We start from the raw sequence: 21,104 nt of genomic DNA on the forward strand, positions 1-21,104 counted from the left end.
CGGGAACCTGGGAGGTACCTGCCAGGTTGCAGGTCGCAGGCCGAGAAGCACTCTCCGGCCAACGTGCCGAACGTCCAGCGACTGCTCCCAAAGCGAAGGAGCCAGGACCCAAAGACCTAGCTGGCCTGAAGGGGCCCCAGGGGGCCCCCAAGCAGCCCCTCTCCATTTGGGTCTGGGGGCTTTCGTTGGGCCGGGAACCTGGGAGGTACCTGCCCGGTTGCAGATCGCGGCCCGAGAAGCACTCTCCGGCCAACGTGCCGAACGTCCAGCGACTGCTCCCAAAGCGAAGGAGCCAGGACCCAAAGACCTAGCTGGCCTGAAGGGGCCCCAGGGGGCCCCCAAGCAGCCCCTCTCCATTTGGGTCTGGGGGCTTTCGTTGGGCCGGGAACCTGGGAGGTACCTGCCCGCTTGCAGGTGGTGGCCCGAGAAGCACTCTCCGGCCAACATGCCCAACGTCCAGAGACTGATCCCAAAGCGAAGGAGCCAGGACCCAAAGACCTAGCTGGCCTGAAGGGGCCCCAGGGGGCCCCCAAGCAGCCCCTCTCCATTTGCGTCTGGGGGCTTTCGTTGGGCCGGGAACCTGGGAGGTACCTGCCAGGTTGCAGGTGGCGGCCCGAGAAGCACTCTCCGGCCAACGTGCCGAACGTCCAGCGACTGCTCCCAAAGCGAAGGAGCCAGGACCCAAAGACCTAGCTGGCCTGAAGGGGCCCCAGGGGGCCCCCAAGCAGCCCCTCTCCATTTGGGTCTGGGGGCTTTCGTTGGGCCGGGAACCTGGGAGGTACCTGCCAGCTTGCAGGTGGCGGCCCGAGAAGCACTCTCCGGCCAACGTGCCCAACGTCCAGCGACTGCTCCCAAAGCGAAGGAGCCAGGACCCAAAGACCTAGCTGGCCTGAAGGGGCCCCAGGGGGCCCCCAAGCAGCCCCTCTCCATTTGGGTCTGGGGGCTTTCGTTGGGCCAGGAACCCAGGAGGTACCTGCCAGGTTGCAGGTCGCAGGCCGAGAAGCACTCTCCGGCCAACGTGCCAAACGTCCAGCGACTGCTCCCAAAGCGAAGGAGCCAGGACCCAAAGACCTAGCTGGCCTGAAGGGGCCCCAGGGGGCCCCCAAGCAGCCCCTCTCCATTTGGGTCTGGGGGCTTTCGTTGGGCCGGGAACCTGGGAGGTACCTGCCCGGTTGCAGATCGCGGCCCGAGAAGCACTCTCCGGCCAACGTGCCAAACGTCCAGCGACTGCTCCCAAAGCGAAGGAGCCAGGACCCAAAGACCTAGCTGGCCTGAAGGGGCCCCAGGGGGCCCCCAAGCAGCCCCTCTCCATTCGGGTCTGGGGGCTTTCGTTGGGCCGGGAACCTGGGAGGTACCTGCCAGGTTGCAGGCCGCAGCCCGAGAAGCACTCTCCGGCCAACGTGCCGAACGTCCAGCGACTGCTCCCAAAGCGAAGGAGCCAGGACCCAAAGACCTAGCTGGCCTGAAGGGGCCCCAGGGGGCCCCCAAGCAGCCCCTCTCCATTTGGGTCTGGGGGCTTTCGTTGGGCCGGGAACCTGGGAGGTACCTGCCCGGTTGCAGGTCGCAGGCCGAGAAGCACTCTCCGGCCAACGTGCCAAACGTCCAGCGACTGCTCCCAAAGCGAAGGAGCCAGGACCCAAAGACCTAGCTGGCCTGAAGGGGCCCCAGGGGGCCCCCAAGCAGCCCCTCTCCATTTGGGTCTGGGGGCTTTCGTTGGGCCGGGAACCTGGGAGGTACCTGCCCGGTTGCAGGTCGCGGCCCGAGAAGCACTCTCCGGCCAACGTGCCGAACGTCCAGCGACTGCTCCCAAAGCGAAGGAGCCAGGACCCAAAGACCTAGCTGGCCTGAAGGGGCCCCAGGGGGCCCCCAAGCAGCCCCTCTCCATTTGGGTCTGGGGGCTTTCGTTGGGCCGGGAACCTGGGAGGTGCCTGCCCGGTTGCAGATCGCGGCCCGAGAAGCACTCTCCGGCCAACGTGCCGAACGTCCAGCGACTGCTCCCAAAGCGAAGGAGCCAGGACCCAAAGACCTAGCTGGCCTGAAGGGGCCCCAGGGGGCCCCCAAGCAGCCCCTCTCCATTCGGGTCTGGGGGCTTTCGTTGGGCCGGGAACCTGGGAGGTACCTGCCAGGTTGCAGGTCGCGGCCCGAGAAGCACTCTCCGGCCAACGTGCCGAACGTCCAGCGACTGCTCCCAAAGCGAAGGAGCCAGGACCCAAAGACCTAGCTGGCCTGAAGGGGCCCCAGGGGGCCCCCAAGCAGCCCCTCTCCATTCGGGTCTGGGGGCTTTCGTTGGGCCGGGAACCTGGGAGGTACCTGCCAGGTTGCAGGCCGCAGCCCGAGAAGCACTCTCCGGCCAACGTGCCCAACGTCCAGCGACTGCTCCCAAAGCGAAGGAGCCAGGACCCAAAGACCTAGCTGGCCTGAAGGGGCCCCAGGGGGCCCCCAAGCAGCCCCTCTCCATTTGGGTCTGGGGGCTTTCGTTGGGCCGGGAACCTGGGAGGTACCTGCCCGGTTGCAGGTCGCAGGCCGAGAAGCACTCTCCGGCCAACGTGCCAAACGTCCAGCGACTGCTCCCAAAGCGAAGGAGCCAGGACCCAAAGACCTAGCTGGCCTGAAGGGGCCCCAGGGGGCCCCCAAGCAGCCCCTCTCCATTTGGGTCTGGGGGCTTTCGTTGGGCCGGGAACCTGGGAGGTGCCTGCCCGGTTGCAGTTCGCGGCCCGAGAAGCACTCTCCGGCCAACGTGCCAAACGTCCAGCGACTGCTCCCAAAGCGAAGGAGCCAGGACCCAAAGACCTAGCTGGCCTGAAGGGGCCCCAGGGGCCCCCCAAGCAGCCCCTCTCCATTCGGGTCTGGGGGCTTTCGTTGGGCCGGGAACCTGGGAGGTGCCTGCCCGGTTGCAGTTCGCGGCCCGAGAAGCACTCTCCGGCCAACGTGCCAAACGTCCAGCGACTGCTCCCAAAGCGAAGGAGCCAGGACCCAAAGACCTAGCTGGCCTGAAGGGGCCCCAGGGGGCCCCCAAGCAGCCCCTCTCCATTCGGGTCTGGGGGCTTTCGTTGGGCCGGGAACCTGGGAGGTACCTGCCAGGTTGCAGGTCGCGGCCCGAGAAGCACTCTCCGGCCAACGTGCCAAACGTCCAGCGACTGCTCCCAAAGCGAAGGAGCCAGGACCCAAAGACCTAGCTGGCCTGAAGGGGCCCCAGGGGGCCCCCAAGCAGCCCCTCTCCATTCGGGTCTGGGGGCTTTCGTTGGGCCGGGAACCTGGGAGGTACCTGCCAGGTTGCAGGTCGCGGCCCGAGAAGCACTCTCCGGCCAACGTGCCGAACGTCCAGCGACTGCTCCCAAAGCGAAGGAGCCAGGACCCAAAGACCTAGCTGGCCTGAAGGGGCCCCAGGGGGCCCCCAAGCAGCCCCTCTCCATTTGGGTCTGGGGGCTTTCGTTGGGCCGGGAACCTGGGAGGTACCTGCCCGCTTGCAGGTGGCGGCCCGAGAAGCACTCTCCGGCCAACGTGCCCAACGTCCAGCGACTGCTCCCAAAGCGAAGGAGCCAGGACCCAAAGACCTAGCTGGCCTGAAGGGGCCCCAGGGGGCCCCCAAGCAGCCCCTCTCCATTTGGGTCTGGGGGCTTTCGTTGGGCCGGGAACCTGGGAGGTACCTGCCCGCTTGCAGGTGGCGGCCCGAGAAGCACTCTCCGGCCAACGTGCCCAACGTCCAACGACTGATCCCAAAGCGAAGGAGCCAGGACCCAAAGACCTAGCTGGCCTGAAGGGGCCCCAGGGGGCCCCCAAGCAGCCCCTCTCCATTTGGGTCTGGGGGCTTTCGTTGGGCCGGGAACCTGGGAGGTACCTGCCCGGTTGCAGATCGCGGCCCGAGAAGCACTCTCCGGCCAACGTGCCGAACGTCCAGCGACTGCTCCCAAAGCGAAGGAGCCAGGACCCAAAGACCTAGCTGGCCTGAAGGGGCCCCAGGGGGCCCCCAAGCAGCCCCTCTCCATTCGGGTCTGGGGGCTTTCGTTGGGCCGGGAACCTGGGAGGTACCTGCCAGGTTGCAGGTCGCGGCCCGAGAAGCACTCTCCGGCCAACATGCCCAACGTCCAGAGACTGATCCCAAAGCGAAGGAGCCAGGACCCAAAGACCTAGCTGGCCTGAAGGGGCCCCAGGGGGCCCCCAAGCAGCCCCTCTCCATTTGGGTCTGGGGGCTTTCGTTGGGCCGGGAACCTGGGAGGTACCTGCCAGGTTGCAGGTCGCAGGCCGAGAAGCACTCTCCGGCCAACGTGCCAAACGTCCAGCGACTGCTCCCAAAGCGAAGGAGCCAGGACCCAAAGACCTAGCTGGCCTGAAGGGGCCCCAGGGGGCCCCCAAGCAGCCCCTCTCCATTCGGGTCTGGGGGCTTTCGTTGGGCCGGGAACCTGGGAGGTACCTGCCCGGTTGCAGGTCGCGGCCCGAGAAGCACTCTCCGGCCAACGTGCCAAACGTCCAGCGACTGCTCCCAAAGCGAAGGAGCCAGGACCCAAAGACCTAGCTGGCCTGAAGGGGCCCCAGGGGGCCCCCAAGCAGCCCCTCTCCATTTGGGTCTGGGGGCTTTCGTTGGGCCGGGAACCTGGGAGGTACCTGCCCGGTTGCAGGTCGCGGCCCGAGAAGCACTCTCCGGCCAACGTGCCGAACGTCCAGCGACTGCTCCCAAAGCGAAGGAGCCAGGACCCAAAGACCTAGCTGGCCTGAAGGGGCCCCAGGGGGCCCCCAAGCAGCCCCTCTCCATTTGGGTCTGGGGGCTTTCGTTGGGCCGGGAACCTGGGAGGTACCTGCCCGCTTGCAGGTGGCGGCCCGAGAAGCACTCTCCGGCCAACGTGCCAAACGTCCAGCGACTGCTCCCAAAGCGAAGGAGCCAGGACCCAAAGACCTAGCTGGCCTGAAGGGGCCCCAGGGGGCCTCCAAGCAGCCCCTCTCCATTTGGGTCTGGGGGCTTTCGTTGGGCCGGGAACCTGGGAGGTACCTGCCCGCTTGCAGGTGGCGGCCCGAGAAGCACTCTCCGGCCAACGTGCCGAACGTCCAGCGACTGCTCCCAAAGCGAAGGAGCCAGGACCCAAAGACCTAGCTGGCCTGAAGGGGCCCCAGGGGGCCCCCAAGCAGCCCCTCTCCATTTGGGCCTGGGGGCTTTCGTTGGGCCGGGAACCTGGGAGGTACCTGCCAGGATGCAGGCAGCAGCCCGAGAAGCACTCTCCGGCCAACGTGCCGAACGTCCAGCGACTGCTCCCAAAGCGAAGGAGCCAGGACCCAAAGACCTAGCTGGCCTGAAGGGGCCCCAGGGGGCCCCCAAGCAGCCCCTCTCCATTTGGGTCTGGGGGCTTTCGTTGGGCCGGGAACCTGGGAGGTACCTGCCAGGTTGCAGGTCGCAGGCCGAGAAGCACTCTCCGGCCAACGTGCCGAACGTCCAGCGACTGCTCCCAAAGCGAAGGAGCCAGGACCCAAAGACCTAGCTGGCCTGAAGGGGCCCCAGGGGGCCCCCAAGCAGCCCCTCTCCATTTGGGTCTGGGGGCTTTCGTTGGGCCGGGAACCTGGGAGGTACCTGCCAGGTTGCAGGTCGCGGCCCGAGAAGCACTCTCCGGCCAACGTGCCAAACGTCCAGCGACTGCTCCCAAAGCGAAGGAGCCAGGACCCAAAGACCTAGCTGGCCTGAAGGGGCCCCAGGGGGCCCCCAAGCAGCCCCTCTCCATTTGGGTCTGGGGGCTTTCGTTGGGCCGGGAACCTGGGAGGTACCTGCCAGGTTGCAGGTCGCGGCCCGAGAAGCACTCTCCGGCCAACGTGCCAAACGTCCAGCGACTGCTCCCAAAGCGAAGGAGCCAGGACCCAAAGACCTAGCTGGCCTGAAGGGGCCCCAGGGGGCCCCCAAGCAGCCCCTCTCCATTTGGGTCTGGGGGCTTTTGTTGGGCCGGGAACCTGGGAGGTACCTGCCAGGTTGCAGGTCGCGGCCCGAGAAGCACTCTCCGGCCAACGTGCCGAACGTCCAGCGACTGCTCCCAAAGCGAAGGAGCCAGGACCCAAAGACCTAGCTGGCCTGAAGGGGCCCCAGGGGGCCCCCAAGCAGCCCCTCTCCATTTGGGTCTGGGGGCTTTCGTTGGGCCGGGAACCTGGGAGGTACCTGCCCGCTTGCAGGTCGCTGCCCGAGAAGCACTCTCCGGCCAACATGCCCAACGTCCAGCGACTGATCCCAAAGCGAAGGAGCCAGGACCCAAAGACCTAGCTGGCCTGAAGGGGCCCCAGGGGGCCCCCAAGCAGCCCCTCTCCATTTGGGTCTGGGGGCTTTCGTTGGGCCGGGAACCTGGGAGGTACCTGCCCGCTTGCAGGTGGCGGCCCGAGAAGCACTCTCCGGCCAACGTGCCAAACGTCCAGCGACTGCTCCCAAAGCGAAGGAGCCAGGACCCAAAGACCTAGCTGGCCTGAAGGGGCCCCAGGGGGCCTCCAAGCAGCCCCTCTCCATTTGGGTCTGGGGGCTTTCGTTGGGCCGGGAACCTGGGAGGTACCTGCCCGCTTGCAGGTGGCGGCCCGAGAAGCACTCTCCGGCCAACGTGCCGAACGTCCAGCGACTGCTCCCAAAGCGAAGGAGCCAGGACCCAAAGACCTAGCTGGCCTGAAGGGGCCCCAGGGGGCCCCCAAGCAGCCCCTCTCCATTTGGGCCTGGGGGCTTTCGTTGGGCCGGGAACCTGGGAGGTACCTGCCAGGATGCAGGCAGCAGCCCGAGAAGCACTCTCCGGCCAACGTGCCGAACGTCCAGCGACTGCTCCCAAAGCGAAGGAGCCAGGACCCAAAGACCTAGCTGGCCTGAAGGGGCCCCAGGGGGCCCCCAAGCAGCCCCTCTCCATTTGGGTCTGGGGGCTTTCGTTGGGCCGGGAACCTGGGAGGTACCTGCCAGGTTGCAGGTCGCAGGCCGAGAAGCACTCTCCGGCCAACGTGCCGAACGTCCAGCGACTGCTCCCAAAGCGAAGGAGCCAGGACCCAAAGACCTAGCTGGCCTGAAGGGGCCCCAGGGGGCCCCCAAGCAGCCCCTCTCCATTTGGGTCTGGGGGCTTTCGTTGGGCCGGGAACCTGGGAGGTACCTGCCAGGTTGCAGGTCGCGGCCCGAGAAGCACTCTCCGGCCAACGTGCCAAACGTCCAGCGACTGCTCCCAAAGCGAAGGAGCCAGGACCCAAAGACCTAGCTGGCCTGAAGGGGCCCCAGGGGGCCCCCAAGCAGCCCCTCTCCATTTGGGTCTGGGGGCTTTCGTTGGGCCGGGAACCTGGGAGGTACCTGCCAGGTTGCAGGTCGCGGCCCGAGAAGCACTCTCCGGCCAACGTGCCAAACGTCCAGCGACTGCTCCCAAAGCGAAGGAGCCAGGACCCAAAGACCTAGCTGGCCTGAAGGGGCCCCAGGGGGCCCCCAAGCAGCCCCTCTCCATTTGGGTCTGGGGGCTTTTGTTGGGCCGGGAACCTGGGAGGTACCTGCCAGGTTGCAGGTCGCGGCCCGAGAAGCACTCTCCGGCCAACGTGCCGAACGTCCAGCGACTGCTCCCAAAGCGAAGGAGCCAGGACCCAAAGACCTAGCTGGCCTGAAGGGGCCCCAGGGGGCCCCCAAGCAGCCCCTCTCCATTTGGGTCTGGGGGCTTTCGTTGGGCCGGGAACCTGGGAGGTACCTGCCCGCTTGCAGGTCGCTGCCCGAGAAGCACTCTCCGGCCAACATGCCCAACGTCCAGCGACTGATCCCAAAGCGAAGGAGCCAGGACCCAAAGACCTAGCTGGCCTGAAGGGGCCCCAGGGGGCCCCCAAGCAGCCCCTCTCCATTTGGGTCTGGGGGCTTTCGTTGGGCTGGGAACCTGGGAGGTACCTGCCCGCTTGCAGTTCGCGGCCCGAGAAGCACTCTCCGGCCAACGTGCCAAACGTCCAGCGACTGCTCCCAAAGCGAAGGAGCCAGGACCCAAAGACCTAGCTGGCCTGAAGGGGCCCCAGGGGGCCCCCAAGCAGCCCCTCTCCATTTGGGTCTGGGGGCTTTCGTTGGGCCGGGAACCTGGGAGGTACCTGCCAGGTTGCAGTTCGCGGCCCGAGAAGCACTCTCCGGCCAACGTGCCGAACGTCCAGCGACTGCTCCCAAAGCGAAGGAGCCAGGACCCAAAGACCTAGCTGGCCTGAAGGGGCCCCAGGGGGCCCCCAAGCAGCCCCTCTCCATTTGGGTCTGGGGGCTTTCATTGGGCCGGGAACCTTGGAGGTACCTGCCCGCTTGCAGGTCGTGGCCCGAGAAGCACTCTCCGGCCAACGTGCCCAACGTCCAGCGACTGCTCCCAAAGCGAAGGAGCCAGGACCCAAAGACCTAGCTGGCCTGAAGGGGCCCCAGGGGGCCCCCAAGCAGCCCCTCTCCATTTGGGTCTGGGGGCTTTCATTGGGCCGGGAACCTTGGAGGTACCTGCCCGCTTGCAGGTCGTGGCCCGAGAAGCACTCTCCGGCCAACGTGCCCAACGTCCAGCGACTGCTCCCAAAGCGAAGGAGCCAGGACCCAAAGACCTAGCTGGCCTGAAGGGGCCCCAGGGGGCCCCCAAGCAGCCCCTCTCCATTTGGGTCTGGGGGCTTTCGTTGGGCCGGGAACCTGGGAGGTACCTGCCAGGTTGCAGGTCGCGGCCCGAGAAGCACTCTCCGGCCAACGTGCCGAACGTCCAGCGACTGCTCCCAAAGCGAAGGAGCCAGGACCCAAAGACCTAGCTGGCCTGAAGGGGCCCCAGGGGGCCCCCAAGCAGCCCCTCTCCATTTGGGCCTGGGGGCTTTCGTTGGGCGGGGAACCTGGGAGTTTTATTCATCAAATGAGCTTTTTGACCCTATGAACTACCATTTTAATTTATAAACCCACCGATTGTTCCTCTGTGCCCAAGGGTGAGCGGGTTGTGTGGGGGCGATTAGCCCTGGGCAAAGACAATTTCTCTGCTGAACCCAAGGCAGTGATATCTCTGGATCTACAGGTGTCAGAACTGAAAGATGTTCCTGACCTGAAATCTTCTGAGGCCACAGAGAGATAGAGAAATAGAAAATTAGAGAGACAGAGAAAACAACGGTAGGTGACTGGGCAGAGAAGCAGAGCTGAAAGACAGAGAGTCTGAAATGGAGACAGAGGGAAGGAGAAAGAAAACAGAGCACAGCTAACGCAGTACAGAGAGAGGACTAAAGAGAGACAACGAGCCATACAAACTGACACGGGGAAAGAAAAAGGTAGCAACAGGCTGCAGTATAGCAAATTTATCAAATCCTAGGTAGACGGGGGAAAAACCCAAAATGAAGGGCAGGGAACAGAATCAATAAAGATGGAGAAATAAATCTATCGGTGATGACTTTCTATGCTCACCAATGACAGGCGCACAGAACCAGAGACAGAGGGGACAGAAATACCAAGAGGCTAGAGGACTGACTGTGGAATGCCAAAATAGGAACTGGAGTCCAAAGAGAGAGAAAGAGAGAAAGGGAGAAGGAAATTAATAGTCAAAAATAACATAGCCACTGTTTCTGGGTAGACTGTTGTGACAGACAGGCAGGAACCAAAAGAGCGTAGAAACAAAGTCACTGATTCACTGTTGCCAGGGGGACCATTTACAGTGATGCACAGGCCAGAACAAAAAAACAGCGGGAGCCCAAGGCACGAGGTCACTGCTTTTTGGGGGACCTTTGGCCAGCGACCCTGACCTTTGGCCTTCTAAGCTAATCTTTGACAGTTACTTTAGACCCTGACTTGTGACCTGATGACATTTGACCCTTGTGATTGTGGGTTTCCCAGTCACCAGTTGGAAAACAGTTAATTCAGTTACAAACTGAATTCTATTAATTTAGCAGGCGGCAATTAAGCAAACAGCGCTGGGCGGCCAGAGCGTCTCAGCTCTACCAACGGCACGCACCGTCCCTTTCTGAATTCAGGTTTTTATAGTCCTTTAGTTCCGGGTCCCGATTGTTTCACTGAGGCTTCTTCTGCACATGCGCCAGTTGTTGTTAGGGGGTCGTCTTTTACCTCCTGTTGGTCGATGGGATGAAGTTGCTCCTCTTCCTCACTTGTCCCTTTGTTGACTCCTCTCCCATATTTGGTCATCTTTATCAGCAAGCTCATTCATTGGCTCCTTAATTTCTATGGTTTCCACTTCTAAGTTACCTATAACTCAGTTCTATGCTTCGTTAGCAACTAACAATATACGTTACACAATCATTTTTACAAAATCAGAACGTTACGACCTGTTTCAAGGTACATGTGGTTTACATCTATCACAATCCCCCCTTTTTATCACCATTTTGTTCAGTAAACCATTGTAATTCTCGGTGGCTTAGTATAAGAGTTTTAGTCAACCGGGGGAAGAGTTAAACCATGATTCATACCAGCCTTGTTGAGATTCTCTTTCTCGTCCTCTCTTTTCCAACCCTTCCCTAAGTTTAGCCACAGTATCTCTAACAATGCCGGTATGATCTGCATAAATACAGCATTCTTCTCCTAAGGCTACACAAAGTCCGCCTTGTTTTAAAAATAGGAGATCTAAACCTCTCCATTTCTGTAACACCACCTCAGGTCGTGATCTTAGGGATTTTTCCGTTAACATTAACTTTAAGGACCTTTGAATCCTCCCACCTAACAAGGGTCCTTGACATGGTCTAATTAATTGCTCCCAGATACATACAATAATTAAAATAATCAGCCAGGATGGGTGGTGCTATTCCGATTTCCTACAAGGTTTTTCTTGATCCCATTTATTGCCCTCTAGCCCCCCTTTTTCTTTTCCTAGGTGGGTGTGTTCCTGAGGCAGTGTTAAGCCGGGATTGGCACTAGGGCAGCTCCTCCGAGGCTTGCGCGTTACTCTAATCTCGGGGTTCCGTCCTCCACGGTTTTTTACACCTCTGCCTCGCCCGTCGGCTCGGTTGCTTTGAGTCACGGGGTGTTCCATCTTCCCGGCAGCAGGGGTATTCTTCAGGAGGCTCCGAGATTTTTTGCTTAGCGCACCTTCGTTTGAATTTCTCCCAGTTATTTGTTTTACTCTGGGGAGCTGCAACATACTCCACTTAGGTCTCTCCGGCAACACACCTGGACAATAGTTATTGAAAGAGGAACGGGCTCGTTTGGGTGGAAACAATAATATTCAGGTAACCTATATATATTCTACCACTGTGGTGACCATTTTTCAATTTCCCCTTAAGCTGTTCCCTAACCCTAACCCCTAAACCTAACCCTAACCCTAATGACCCCTAACCCTAATGACCCCTAACCCTAACCCTAAACCCTAACCCAAACCCTAACGCTAAGCCTAACCCTAAGCCTAACCCTAAGCCTAACCCCTAACCCTAATGACCCTAAACCTAACCCTAACCCTAACCCCTAACCCTAACCCTAACCCCCAACCCTAACCCTAACCCCTAACCCTAACCCCTAACCCTAAATCCTAACCCCTAACCCTAACAGTAACCCTAACCCCTAAACCCTAACCCTAACACCTAACCCTAACCCTAACCCAACCCTAAACCCTAATCCTAACCCTAACCCTAATGACCCTAACCCTAACCCCTAACCCTAACCCTAAACCCTAACCCTAAACCCTAACCCTAAACCCTAACCCTAACCCCTGAACCTGACCCTAACCCTACCCTAACCCTACCCTAACCCTAACACTAACCCTAACCCCTAACCCTAACCCCTAACCCTAACCCCTAACCCTAACCCCTAACCCTAACCCTAAACCCTAACCCTAAACCCTAATCCTAAACCTAACGACCCTACCCCTAACCATAACGCTAAACCCTAACCCTAACCCTAACCGTAACCCCTAACCCTAACCCTAAATAGAACCCTAACCCTAACCCTAAACCCTAACCCTAACCCGAACCCTAACCCTAACCCCTAACCCTAACCCTAATGGCCATAACCCTAACCCTACCCCTAACCCCTAACCCCTAACCCTAACCCTAACTCTAATGACCCTAACCCTAACCCTAAACCCTAACCCTAACCCTAAACCCTAACCCTAACCCCTAAGCCTAACCCTAAACCCTAACCCCTAACCCTAACCCTAACCGCGACGGGCCCGGACCCCGTGACGGGCGGCGGAACCGGAGCCTCACCGGGAGGGAGCGCTGGCATCCCGACGGGCCACCTCATCGCCCCGGAAAGCACGGGCAGGCTCCTCGGGGCACCTCACACTCAGCCAGTTGGGAAACACTTACCTTAAGGGCAGGAACCAAGACAACAGCAGCAACTCCAATGCTTCAGCTGCAGAATGAAAACCAGGACACGACAAGCGAAGACCCAAAGCAGAATGAGCTGCCAAAGGCAGGTGCCTTATATACCCCAGGTCCCACCCTCTGCCCTTCCCACAGTGGGCTGGGACAGGGGAGGATGCTGCCTGCAGAAGGATTCAGAGCAGCTGGAGGAGCAGGGGGGGCTCTGCTGAGCTGAGCTGGTCAGCAGAGAGTGGATGCTGAGTGGAGAAAGGGATGCTGGCTGCAGACATCCTTACCCTGCTGGATCTCGGTGGGGCAGAGACTCCCAGCACACCCAGCGCTGTCTGCTGCCTTTCATTGGTGTCAGGAATTGTTCAGTGTAGTTCTAACCCTGTGTGGGACGGAGTCATTTCTCACCTCCTCCTGCTCCCTGCCCGGCCCTGGTCCCTCTGCTCAGCTCTCCGAGTGCTGGGGATCCATCTCCATCCTCCAGGAACACGGCGCATCCCTCTGGAGCCCACACGGGATGTTCCTGGAGCTGCCACGTTGTTCTCCAGCCTCCGGGATGAAGACAGGCAGGGAAACAGAACAGCACCACCAGCCAGCGTCCCCCCTGCCAGCCCAGGCTCTACACCCTCCCCCTCTCCACAGGGACAGGGATTCAGGGCCCCTGCTTTTTGCCAAGCCCCCCGCTCGCTGTCCCCACCTGTGGCCCCCATCCCCCAGCAGCTGCAGAGCCCCCAGGAAAGCCCTTCCCTCCAAGGCAGGAGCCAGGGGGAGAGCAGCACCTGCCCCCCTGCCCCCGCAGCAGGGAAACCAGCAGCCTCTGGCCGGAGCCCCACAGCGGAATGAGCTCCCCCCGCCCAGGCAGGTGCCTTTTGGACCCCAGGCCCCGCCCCCGGCCCCGCCCCTTCCCCTCCTGTCGCCGCCCTCCGGCCCCTGGTCGCGGTTCCGTCGCCGGCGGCCGCCCGGGGCCGGGGCCGGGGTCGCGCTCGGGCTCTGCCCGGGGTCCGACATTGAGGGCGGGGCCGCGGGGCGCGCGCGGCGCCGCGGGGGGAGTGAGGGAGGGGCGGGGGTCCCGGGGGGAACTACAGCGGCGGGGGGCTCTATGGGGCGGGGGGCTCTATGGGGGCTCTATGGGGCAGGGGGGGTCTCTCTGGGGCAAACGCTATGGGGCAGGGGGTTCACTGTGGGGCAGGGGGGTCACTGGGGGGCAGGGGGGCGCTATGGAGCAGCGGGGTCGCTATGGGGCAGGGGGGTCATTGGGGGGCAGGGGGGTCGCTATGGGGCGGGGGGGTCACTGGGGGGCAGGGGGGTCGCTATGGGGCGGGGGGCGCTATGGGGCAGGAGGTCACTGGGGGGCGGGGGGGGCACTATGGGGCAGGGGGGCAGGGTGATGGTGGTGGGGGCAGCGTCTCCCCAGCCCCAGCACAATTTGCGAGGCCCGGGGCTGGGGTGGGTGGTACCACAGACACTTTAAACCGCTCAGGGTCACACGGTAGGGAGATGCCTGGCAGGGACCAGAGTCCCACGTGGGACTGGGGACAGCGGTGCCTCATGAGGACTGTGTCCCCTGGCAGGGCCAGACCTGGAAGGAGCCCCTGAGGATCCCCAGATGGCTGAGGGGAACTGAGACCTTGCACACGTGAGTTGGCAGGAGTGTTTTCCCCCCTTTTTCCACCACCAGAGCCCTTGTCCAAGCCAGAACCACAGCACTTGGAAAGGCTCCCAGGAGCAGCCCAGGGGAGGTCTGTACAGCCCCAGGCAGGGAAGAGCTGAGCGAGGTGTCCTGGGAGCAGTGCAGGCAGTCCCTGCCTCTGGATCGGGGAGGTCCCAGCCCCAAGGAGCCTGGCAGGTCGCTGTTAGCATAAATAGACTTTATTGCTCTGTACACACGCACACACTCGCTCACCCAGCACCCCCATCCCACACCCTGGGGTCCCTGCAGCTCCACAGTGCCCCCTAAGATGGGCAGCCCCCAGCCCAGGTGTCAGCTCCCAGCAGGATCTGAGCCATCTGCAAGAGAAACAAGTGGTGAGAAGAGGCTGCTGCCCCCCGCCCCCACCTCCATGGAGCAGGTAAATCCAGCCCCCAAAACCCTGGGAAGCACCAGGGTCTCCCCCCAACCCCACCCCCATCACACATACAGGGTGCTCAGCTGGGGAGTGGGCTCAGTTACCAGCTTGAGAACCAACGTCTGAAGAAGCTGCCCAGCAGAGATGAGGAGTCGCTTGGGTTGGGAGCGCGGAGCTTGTCCTGCTGCGGCCACGAGCCCGCGAACTGCGCCAGCTCCCCTGGGACAGCAGGGACAGCTCGCTCAGCAGGGACCCAACCCGCCCCCCTTACCCTCCCCAGCACTCCACTCACGGTCATCCATGTTGACCACCTCCTCCCTGTAGTCCTTGCTCTCCCCGTCCTCCCTGGTGGTGGTGACGAAGGCCTTGTCCCCTCTCCGGCGGGTCACCGTTGTCTCCCGGTGGCCTTGGCTGTCCTGCACGGTCCGGCGTTCCTCCACCGCCTGCACAGAGCACAGAGCCCTGAGAGATGCCACCACCCTGGCTCTGCTCCTTGTCCCCAGGACCCCTCGTCCCCAGGTCCCACTCACGGCTGGGGACACTCACCCCATCAGGGAGGGTCACTTTGGTGACAGAGATGCTCTGGAAGTACGAGCGGGACTTGGGCTCGTTGGGTCTCAGGATGGTCCCCAGCCCAGCAGAGGAGACCTGGGAGTCCAGATCTGTGGGGCAGATGTGAGAGGGTGACAGCAGTGTGGGGAACGTGTCCTGATGGCTGTGGCAGCGCAGGCCAGGTAGAGCAGGGAAGGTAGGGACCCCTTGCAGCCCCTCTCCTGGCACCCACCTTGGTCTTCCTTGAGGTCAGGAGGAGCCTGGTGAGCGTCTTCCAGCTGCAAGGCAAAGCCACACACCGGTCACAGGGAGGCAGAGCCTGACACCACAACAGCAGGCTCCACTGGCCCCCACAGCCGGGTCCCTGCGAGGCAGCGCCCTCACTCACCCCCAGGAAGGGGCCCCAGGGCCGGGCCGGGTCATCGGCGCGTTCGGGGCCCCCGGGGGACGTGCTGGCGGCGGGGCTGTCCGGGCGCTTCAGCATGGAGTCCCGCAGCGTCTGCCCCGGGCTGGGGCCGGGCGGGAGGGGCTCTGGGGAGCAAAAGGGGGGGTGAAGGGGAGGGTGCGGGGGTGAGACCGGGTCCTTCACGGGGCCCCCAGACCCCGCCGAAGCCCCCAGAAGGAGCAGCCCCTTCCCGTCCGCACCGAAGGGCTGCGGGGGGCCGGCCCAGGCGCCCCCGAATAGGCCCAGGAGCTCGCCCATGTCCCGGAACAGATCTTCGAAGGCACCGCGGGTCCCGCCGCGGCCGGAGCCGAAGCTGAAGAAGTCCGGGGGCGGCGGCGCCAGGGCTGGGCCGACATCCTCCTCCTCCTCCTCCTCCTCGTCCCGCACCAAACCGCCGCCGAAGGGGTCCCGGGGCCTGCGAGACCGCGGCGCTACTGAGGCACCCGAGCAACGAGGGTGCCGGGACAGGGGACACCCGGGGCGCCGGGCCGCCGCACCGGTACCTGCGCTGTCCCGGGAGCCCGAAGAAGCCCCGAAACGCCTCGTAAAAGCTCATCGCCCTCCGCTCGCCCGGTCGCGGCAGCCGTCAAGCGCCGTGTCCGCTCAACGCCGTAAAGCGCCGCCGGTGTCGCGATGCGTCGCGAACCTGGAGCCAAGGGGCCCGGGGGTGGCGGTCCCCGGTGTGGGCGGCCGGGGGGGGGGGGGGGGGAACTTCGGGTGCCGGGGCTGGGGGTGGCCCCACGGAGCAACCGGAACCGGGGTAAGCGAGGGGGGGGGAGCCGGGGAGGCGTCCGCACATGGGAGGGTGCCCGCTGCCTCCCCCTCTTCCCTCCCGGGACGCGACCCGCGGCTGCCCCGGCCCGGCACGGCTCCCCCCCCCCCCCCCCCCTCCCCGCCGCCCGGGGCCGCCGAGGCAGCTCCCCGCCTCGCCGGTTACCGGCGGCGGACCGGAGAAACCGGCCGAGCACCGCGGCCCGGGCGGCCGGCAGGCGGCAGCAGCCCGCCGCGGGAGCGCCGCGCCCCGGAGCCGGGCCCGGGGAGGCACCGGGAGCTCCCGGTCGCGGCCCCGTCCCGCAGCTCGTAGGCCGGTGTCTGCCCGGTCCGCACCGCCGAGAAACGGTCACGGCTTCCCGGGGTCGCGGGAGCACCCCCGACACACGCCCCCTTCCCCCTGCGGGGCCGCGGCACTGCCCCCAGCACACCCGGGGGGCTCCAGCGCCTCAGGCCCCGTTCCCCACGCTGGTACCCGTGCCGGTACCGGGGAGAAGCAGCGGCACCGGGAGCCCGCGGAGGCATCGGGGCAGGGAGAGAGTTTGTGCTTTCCCAGCTCCCTGCCCTCCTCAGCCTGCCTGTGAAGGGGTCTGGTGGCACAGGGCTGGTCGCTTGATGGAGCCCTGAGTGCTTTGGGTGAGAAGGGACCTCAGAGATCATCGAGTTCCACCCCCACCAGCCCAGGGTGCCCCCAGCCCCATCCAGCCCGGCCTTGAGCCCTGCCAGGGATCCTGGGGCAGCCCCAGCTTCTCTGGGCACCCTGTGCCAGGGCCTCCCCCTCCTCAGAGTAAAGATCTTCCCAACATCCCACCTACCCCTGTCCTCTGTCAGCTCGAAGCCATCGCCCTGTGTCCTGTCCCTGTGCTCCCTGGGGAACAGCCCCTCTCCCAGCTCCCCATAGGACCCCTTTTAAGTATGGGTAGTAATTAGGTCTCCCTGGAGCCTTCCCCTCCCCTCATCTCCTCCACAGGAGAGCTGCTCCAGCCCTTGGATCATTCTTGTGGCCTCCTCTGGGCCCACTCCAGCAGGACCACGTCCTCCTTGTGCTGAGGGCTCCAGAGCTGGACACGGCGCTGCAGGTGGGGTGTCCCCAGCGCAGGGCAGAGCAGAGGGGCAGAATCCCCTCTCTTGAGACAAAGCCTCTGTGCCCAAAGCTCACAGGGTCACTGGGGGCCTGTGGGGACACCTCACGGTGTCTGTCCATCCCCAGGAAGGACAGCAGCCCCCTCTGCCACGCTCACCCAGGAGGAGCAGAGCTGTGTTCTGTGCCATCATGGGCCAGAGGCCCGGCCCTTGGTGCCTGTCCTGCAGGAAGCCCTGGTGACGTCTGTTGGAGAAGAGGAAGGAAATGGCTTTTGTTATTGGCGTTGTGATGGTGACACAAAGGAACAAGCCCAGCTGAGCAGGAGCCTCTGTGTTGCCATGATGACTGTGCCTGAAAGCATTTGTTTTCTTCCTCACTCCACAGAGGATTCAGGGTTTGCTCCATCCCTGGAAACCACAGGCCCCCCCCAAAGCCTCTGAGATCCCTCCTCCACTCCCTTGGAAGGCTCTGCTCCTCCTGGGTGGCTCTCAGCAGCTGCTAAGGGTTTTTTCCCGCTGGAGAAAAGGGATTGTGACAGATTCTCCTTTCACAAGACCTTTTGCAACATGTTGTTTCCCTTGTCCCAGCATCTCCAGAGTCGATTTCCCCATGTCCCACCCTTCAGATAGTGATAAGCAGAGCCAGCACCTGCCTAAGCCCTCAAGCAGCCGGAGTCTCAGGCTCTTCTGGGGTCATAGTTGGGATTTCTTGGGAGCTTTCTCCCTGCCTTCCCAGAAAAACTTCCCCTAGCTGGAGAACAGGCACCAGTGGGAAAGACAGAGGCTCATTTCTGCTGACTGGCCCTGGTGTGGATGACCCCACACCCCTTGGGCAGCCTGTCCCAGGGCTCCCTCACCCTCACTGGGGAAAAGTTCTTCCCCAGATTGGTGTGGAACTCCCTGTGCTCCAACTTGAGACCATCGCCCTTTGTCCTGTCCCCACAGACACCGAGCAGAGGCTGCCCATGTCCCCCTGTGTCCCACCCTTCAGCTATTGATCCCCAGTGATCAGATCCCCTCTCAGGCTCTTCTCTCCAGGCTGAACAGACCCAGCTCACTCAGCCTGGGCTCTGCCCCATGGTCTTTGCCTGTATCTGATGTGTCACTGGAGCCTCTCTCATTGGCTTTTTAGGACAGATGGGTTCAAAACCCAAAAGGAACCCTGAACTTGAGGCTCACCTTTGCTACAGGCAGCAAGCTGCCACCAAGAGCCTGCTGCTTTCTCAAGGAACCATAGAGTCCCAGACTGGGCTGGGCTGGAAGGGACCCCAAGGGTCACAGAGCTCCAACCCCCCCCCCCCCCCCCCGCCACAGGCAGGGACACCTCTTTATTGTAAATCACCAATTACTCAGCCACTAAGAGTCTTAATGAGGCCCAAAGGGTAAGGAAACACCATGGAAAAGCATGGAAATCCATGAAATGGATCTCCTGTGAGGACTATGAAGCCAGGAGGGGGTTTTCTCCTTTTCTGGAACACCCAAGAGGAGATCTGAGCTGTCAGGGATCTTTAGAGCACAAAGGTGACTTCAGAAAAGGTCCTGACATCATCACAGGGATTAGAGATGAGAGGCTGGAGAGAGAGCAAAGTCCTGGGGACACTTCATAGCTCAGTTGCCTTCGGGGGGGGTGCAGGTCAAACAGCTGGGAGGGTAAAGGAAAAGCTGGGCTTGGTTAATAGGGAGGGGGTTTGAGGGGAGAAAAAAGGGGGTGAAAGTGCTCTCCTGAGCAGAAATAAGGCTCTGGAGGGGTCTTAGGAGAGCTCAGCGGGGGCGGGGCGGGGGGGGGGGGTGGGGGGGTGTAGAAAGACAAAGACGCCTCAGAGCCAGAAATGAGGAACTTACTACAGGTATGGACCCAACAGAGGCATCCTAGATAGCCCAGGGGGTGAAATACATGTCCTGGGCCCAAGGGAAGGCTTTAGGCACAGCTCTGAAGTAGCAAGAGGGGTCCATGGTGTGCCCCAGACATGACAGGGTTGTGCTGCCCAAGGAAGGTCTCAGAGGTGTTGTGAGAGATCCCCACAGCTTTTGCTGAGCTTTGCAAGGGGCCCAGCTGCCTCCCTGAGTCTCTACCAGCTCCTGCCAGGCTTTGCCAAAGCCCAGGGGGGCTCTTCTGCCTTCCAGGGTGCCTCACCAGCTTCTCCCAGGCTTCCTCCATGGTCCCAAGGGTCCCTGCTGCCCTCTGGAGTTCCCCAGGGCCTTCCCTGCCCTTTGCCAGGGTCCCCAGGGATCCCCGGGGCCTTTAAGAGGTCCACAGGGGTCTGCCAGCACCCAGGCCGGGCGTGGGATGCTGAGGGAGTTGGGGGTTGTGTGGGTGGGTGCAGGGGGTGAGGCTGGGGGCGAGGGGGCTGGAGGCTGGATTTGGGGTGGTGGGAGTTGGTGTTGAGTGAGGTGCTGGGTGTGGGTGGGTGCAGGGGGCTGTAGGTGGGCAGTGCTGGGTGGGTGCAGGGTGGCTGTGGGGGTGGCAGGTGGGCATGGGGGCTGTGTGCAGGCCAGGGGTGCAGCACGGGGTGGCAGCGTGCCTGGCTGGGGATGCTGGGGGGACACTGGCTGGGACACCAGGGTGGACCCCAGCCCTGCAGCTCCCACTGGTTCATCAATACCCAGACCCCCAGATCCCTGCACCCAGCTGTGGGGTGCCCCGTGTCCCCTGTCCCACAGGGGCCTGGCTGTGGGGTGCCCCGGGCTCCCTCTGCGCACTCCTGGGTGCAGCACCCCAGCGCCGGGGTGCCAGGTGGGCACCTTGCCCAGGGAGGGCCGGGTTTGGGGGGGCGTGGGGGGGTGTGAGCTGCGGGACCGGGGCTGCTCAGGGGGTGCGAGGAGCACCCCACAGGCGGGGCCGGGGCCGGGGCCGGGGCGCTGCCCGAACGCCGCGTCCTGCCAGCACATTCCGGTGACTCAGCCCGGCTGCCCGGGCAGCCGCAGCCCCACGCTGGCGCCGGGCGAGACCCGCCCCACGCACCCGTCCCGCATCCCCCCCATGCCCCGCACTCGCACCCCGCGCAGCCCCCGTGCTGGGGCGCCCCGAGGGGCCCCCGGGGCCGGGCCCTCCGCCCCCCCCCCCTCCCACCCCGCGCTCCGAGCCCGGGGCCGCCCCCGGTTCCGGGAAGGGCCCCACGTGACTCCCGCTGCTATTACCGGCGCTTGTTGCTGGGCAGAGCTGCCGGCCGGGCCGGGCCCGGGGGTGCTCGGCAACCCCCGCACCCCCCCTGCAGCCCAAGGGGGAACCGGGCTGCGGGACGGGCAGGAGCCCACCGCAGCCCACACCTGGGGTGGGACCCTGCGTGGGGATGGGCTGAGGCCGGACAAGCTCGGGACAGGAGTGGAGTGACACCCCCCCCTCCCCCCCCCGCAGCCGAAACCGGCACCCGAAGCCGTCTCACTTCAGCCCCAATGAGTCACCCGCACCCGGCAGCCTCCCCCCCCCGCGGGGACAGCGCTGGGGTGGGGGGCAGCCCCAGCACCCACGTGTGGCACCCTGGTAACTCCACGGCCACCTCTTGGGGAGGGGGTAGTGCTGCTCCAGGGCGCCCCTCTCCCACTCCCTCCCCAAAGCTTCCAAGACAGGAGGGTCCTGTCCCTGCCTGCACCCCCGAATCGAATCCCTGGGGGGTCTCCAGTAACTCAGCTCTCCCCCAGCTCCGGGAAATGGGGGGGGGGGGGGGGTGTCTGCAGCACTCAGCCCTCAGCGTGTGCCCCTCCCTCGAGGCAAGCTGCAGAGTGAAGATGGGGGGGCGGAGGGCGGAGCAAACACTGAGCAGCCCCCCAACCTCCCGGAAGCCCCTGGACAGGGCAAGGAGCCCCCTGGAGCAAAACCAGCCCAGGGTCCCATCTTGAGAAGTAACACAAAATACTCCGAGCCCCCCCGGGTGTTTTTCTGCTCAGCCAGGGGATTTTCTGTATTTGCATGTGCCCCCCCCGGGGACTCCACCTCCTCCCGGCCCGGGGAGCCCGGTTCTGCCCCGCTCGGCACGGAGGCAGCAGCCAGG

General features: G+C 63.6%; 1 protein-coding gene across 2 annotated transcripts; it reads right to left on the reverse strand.

The window, feature by feature from the left end:
- Positions 1-14,053: 14,053 nt before the first annotated feature.
- HAX1 (HCLS1 associated protein X-1) lies at positions 14,054-15,948 on the reverse strand. Of its 2 annotated transcripts, none has more exons than XM_084276838.1 (8): positions 15,765-15,948; positions 15,462-15,676; positions 15,205-15,347; positions 15,049-15,094; positions 14,811-14,926; positions 14,557-14,707; positions 14,369-14,483; positions 14,054-14,205 (listed from the first exon to the last, which is right to left on the reverse strand). In XM_084276838.1, coding segments are annotated over exons 1-8 (840 nt in total). In that variant the 5' UTR covers positions 15,818-15,948; the 3' UTR covers positions 14,054-14,204. The 2 variants fall into 2 exon arrangements, with proteins under 2 accessions (XP_084132964.1, XP_084132963.1); XM_084276837.1 differs by having other exon boundaries at positions 14,337-14,483; positions 15,765-15,937.
- Between the last annotated feature and the right edge of the window lie 5,156 nt (positions 15,949-21,104).

Source organism: Gallinula chloropus (assembly GCF_964237585.1).
Source record: "Gallinula chloropus genome assembly, chromosome: 29".
Lineage (NCBI taxonomy): Eukaryota > Metazoa > Chordata > Aves > Gruiformes > Rallidae > Gallinula > Gallinula chloropus.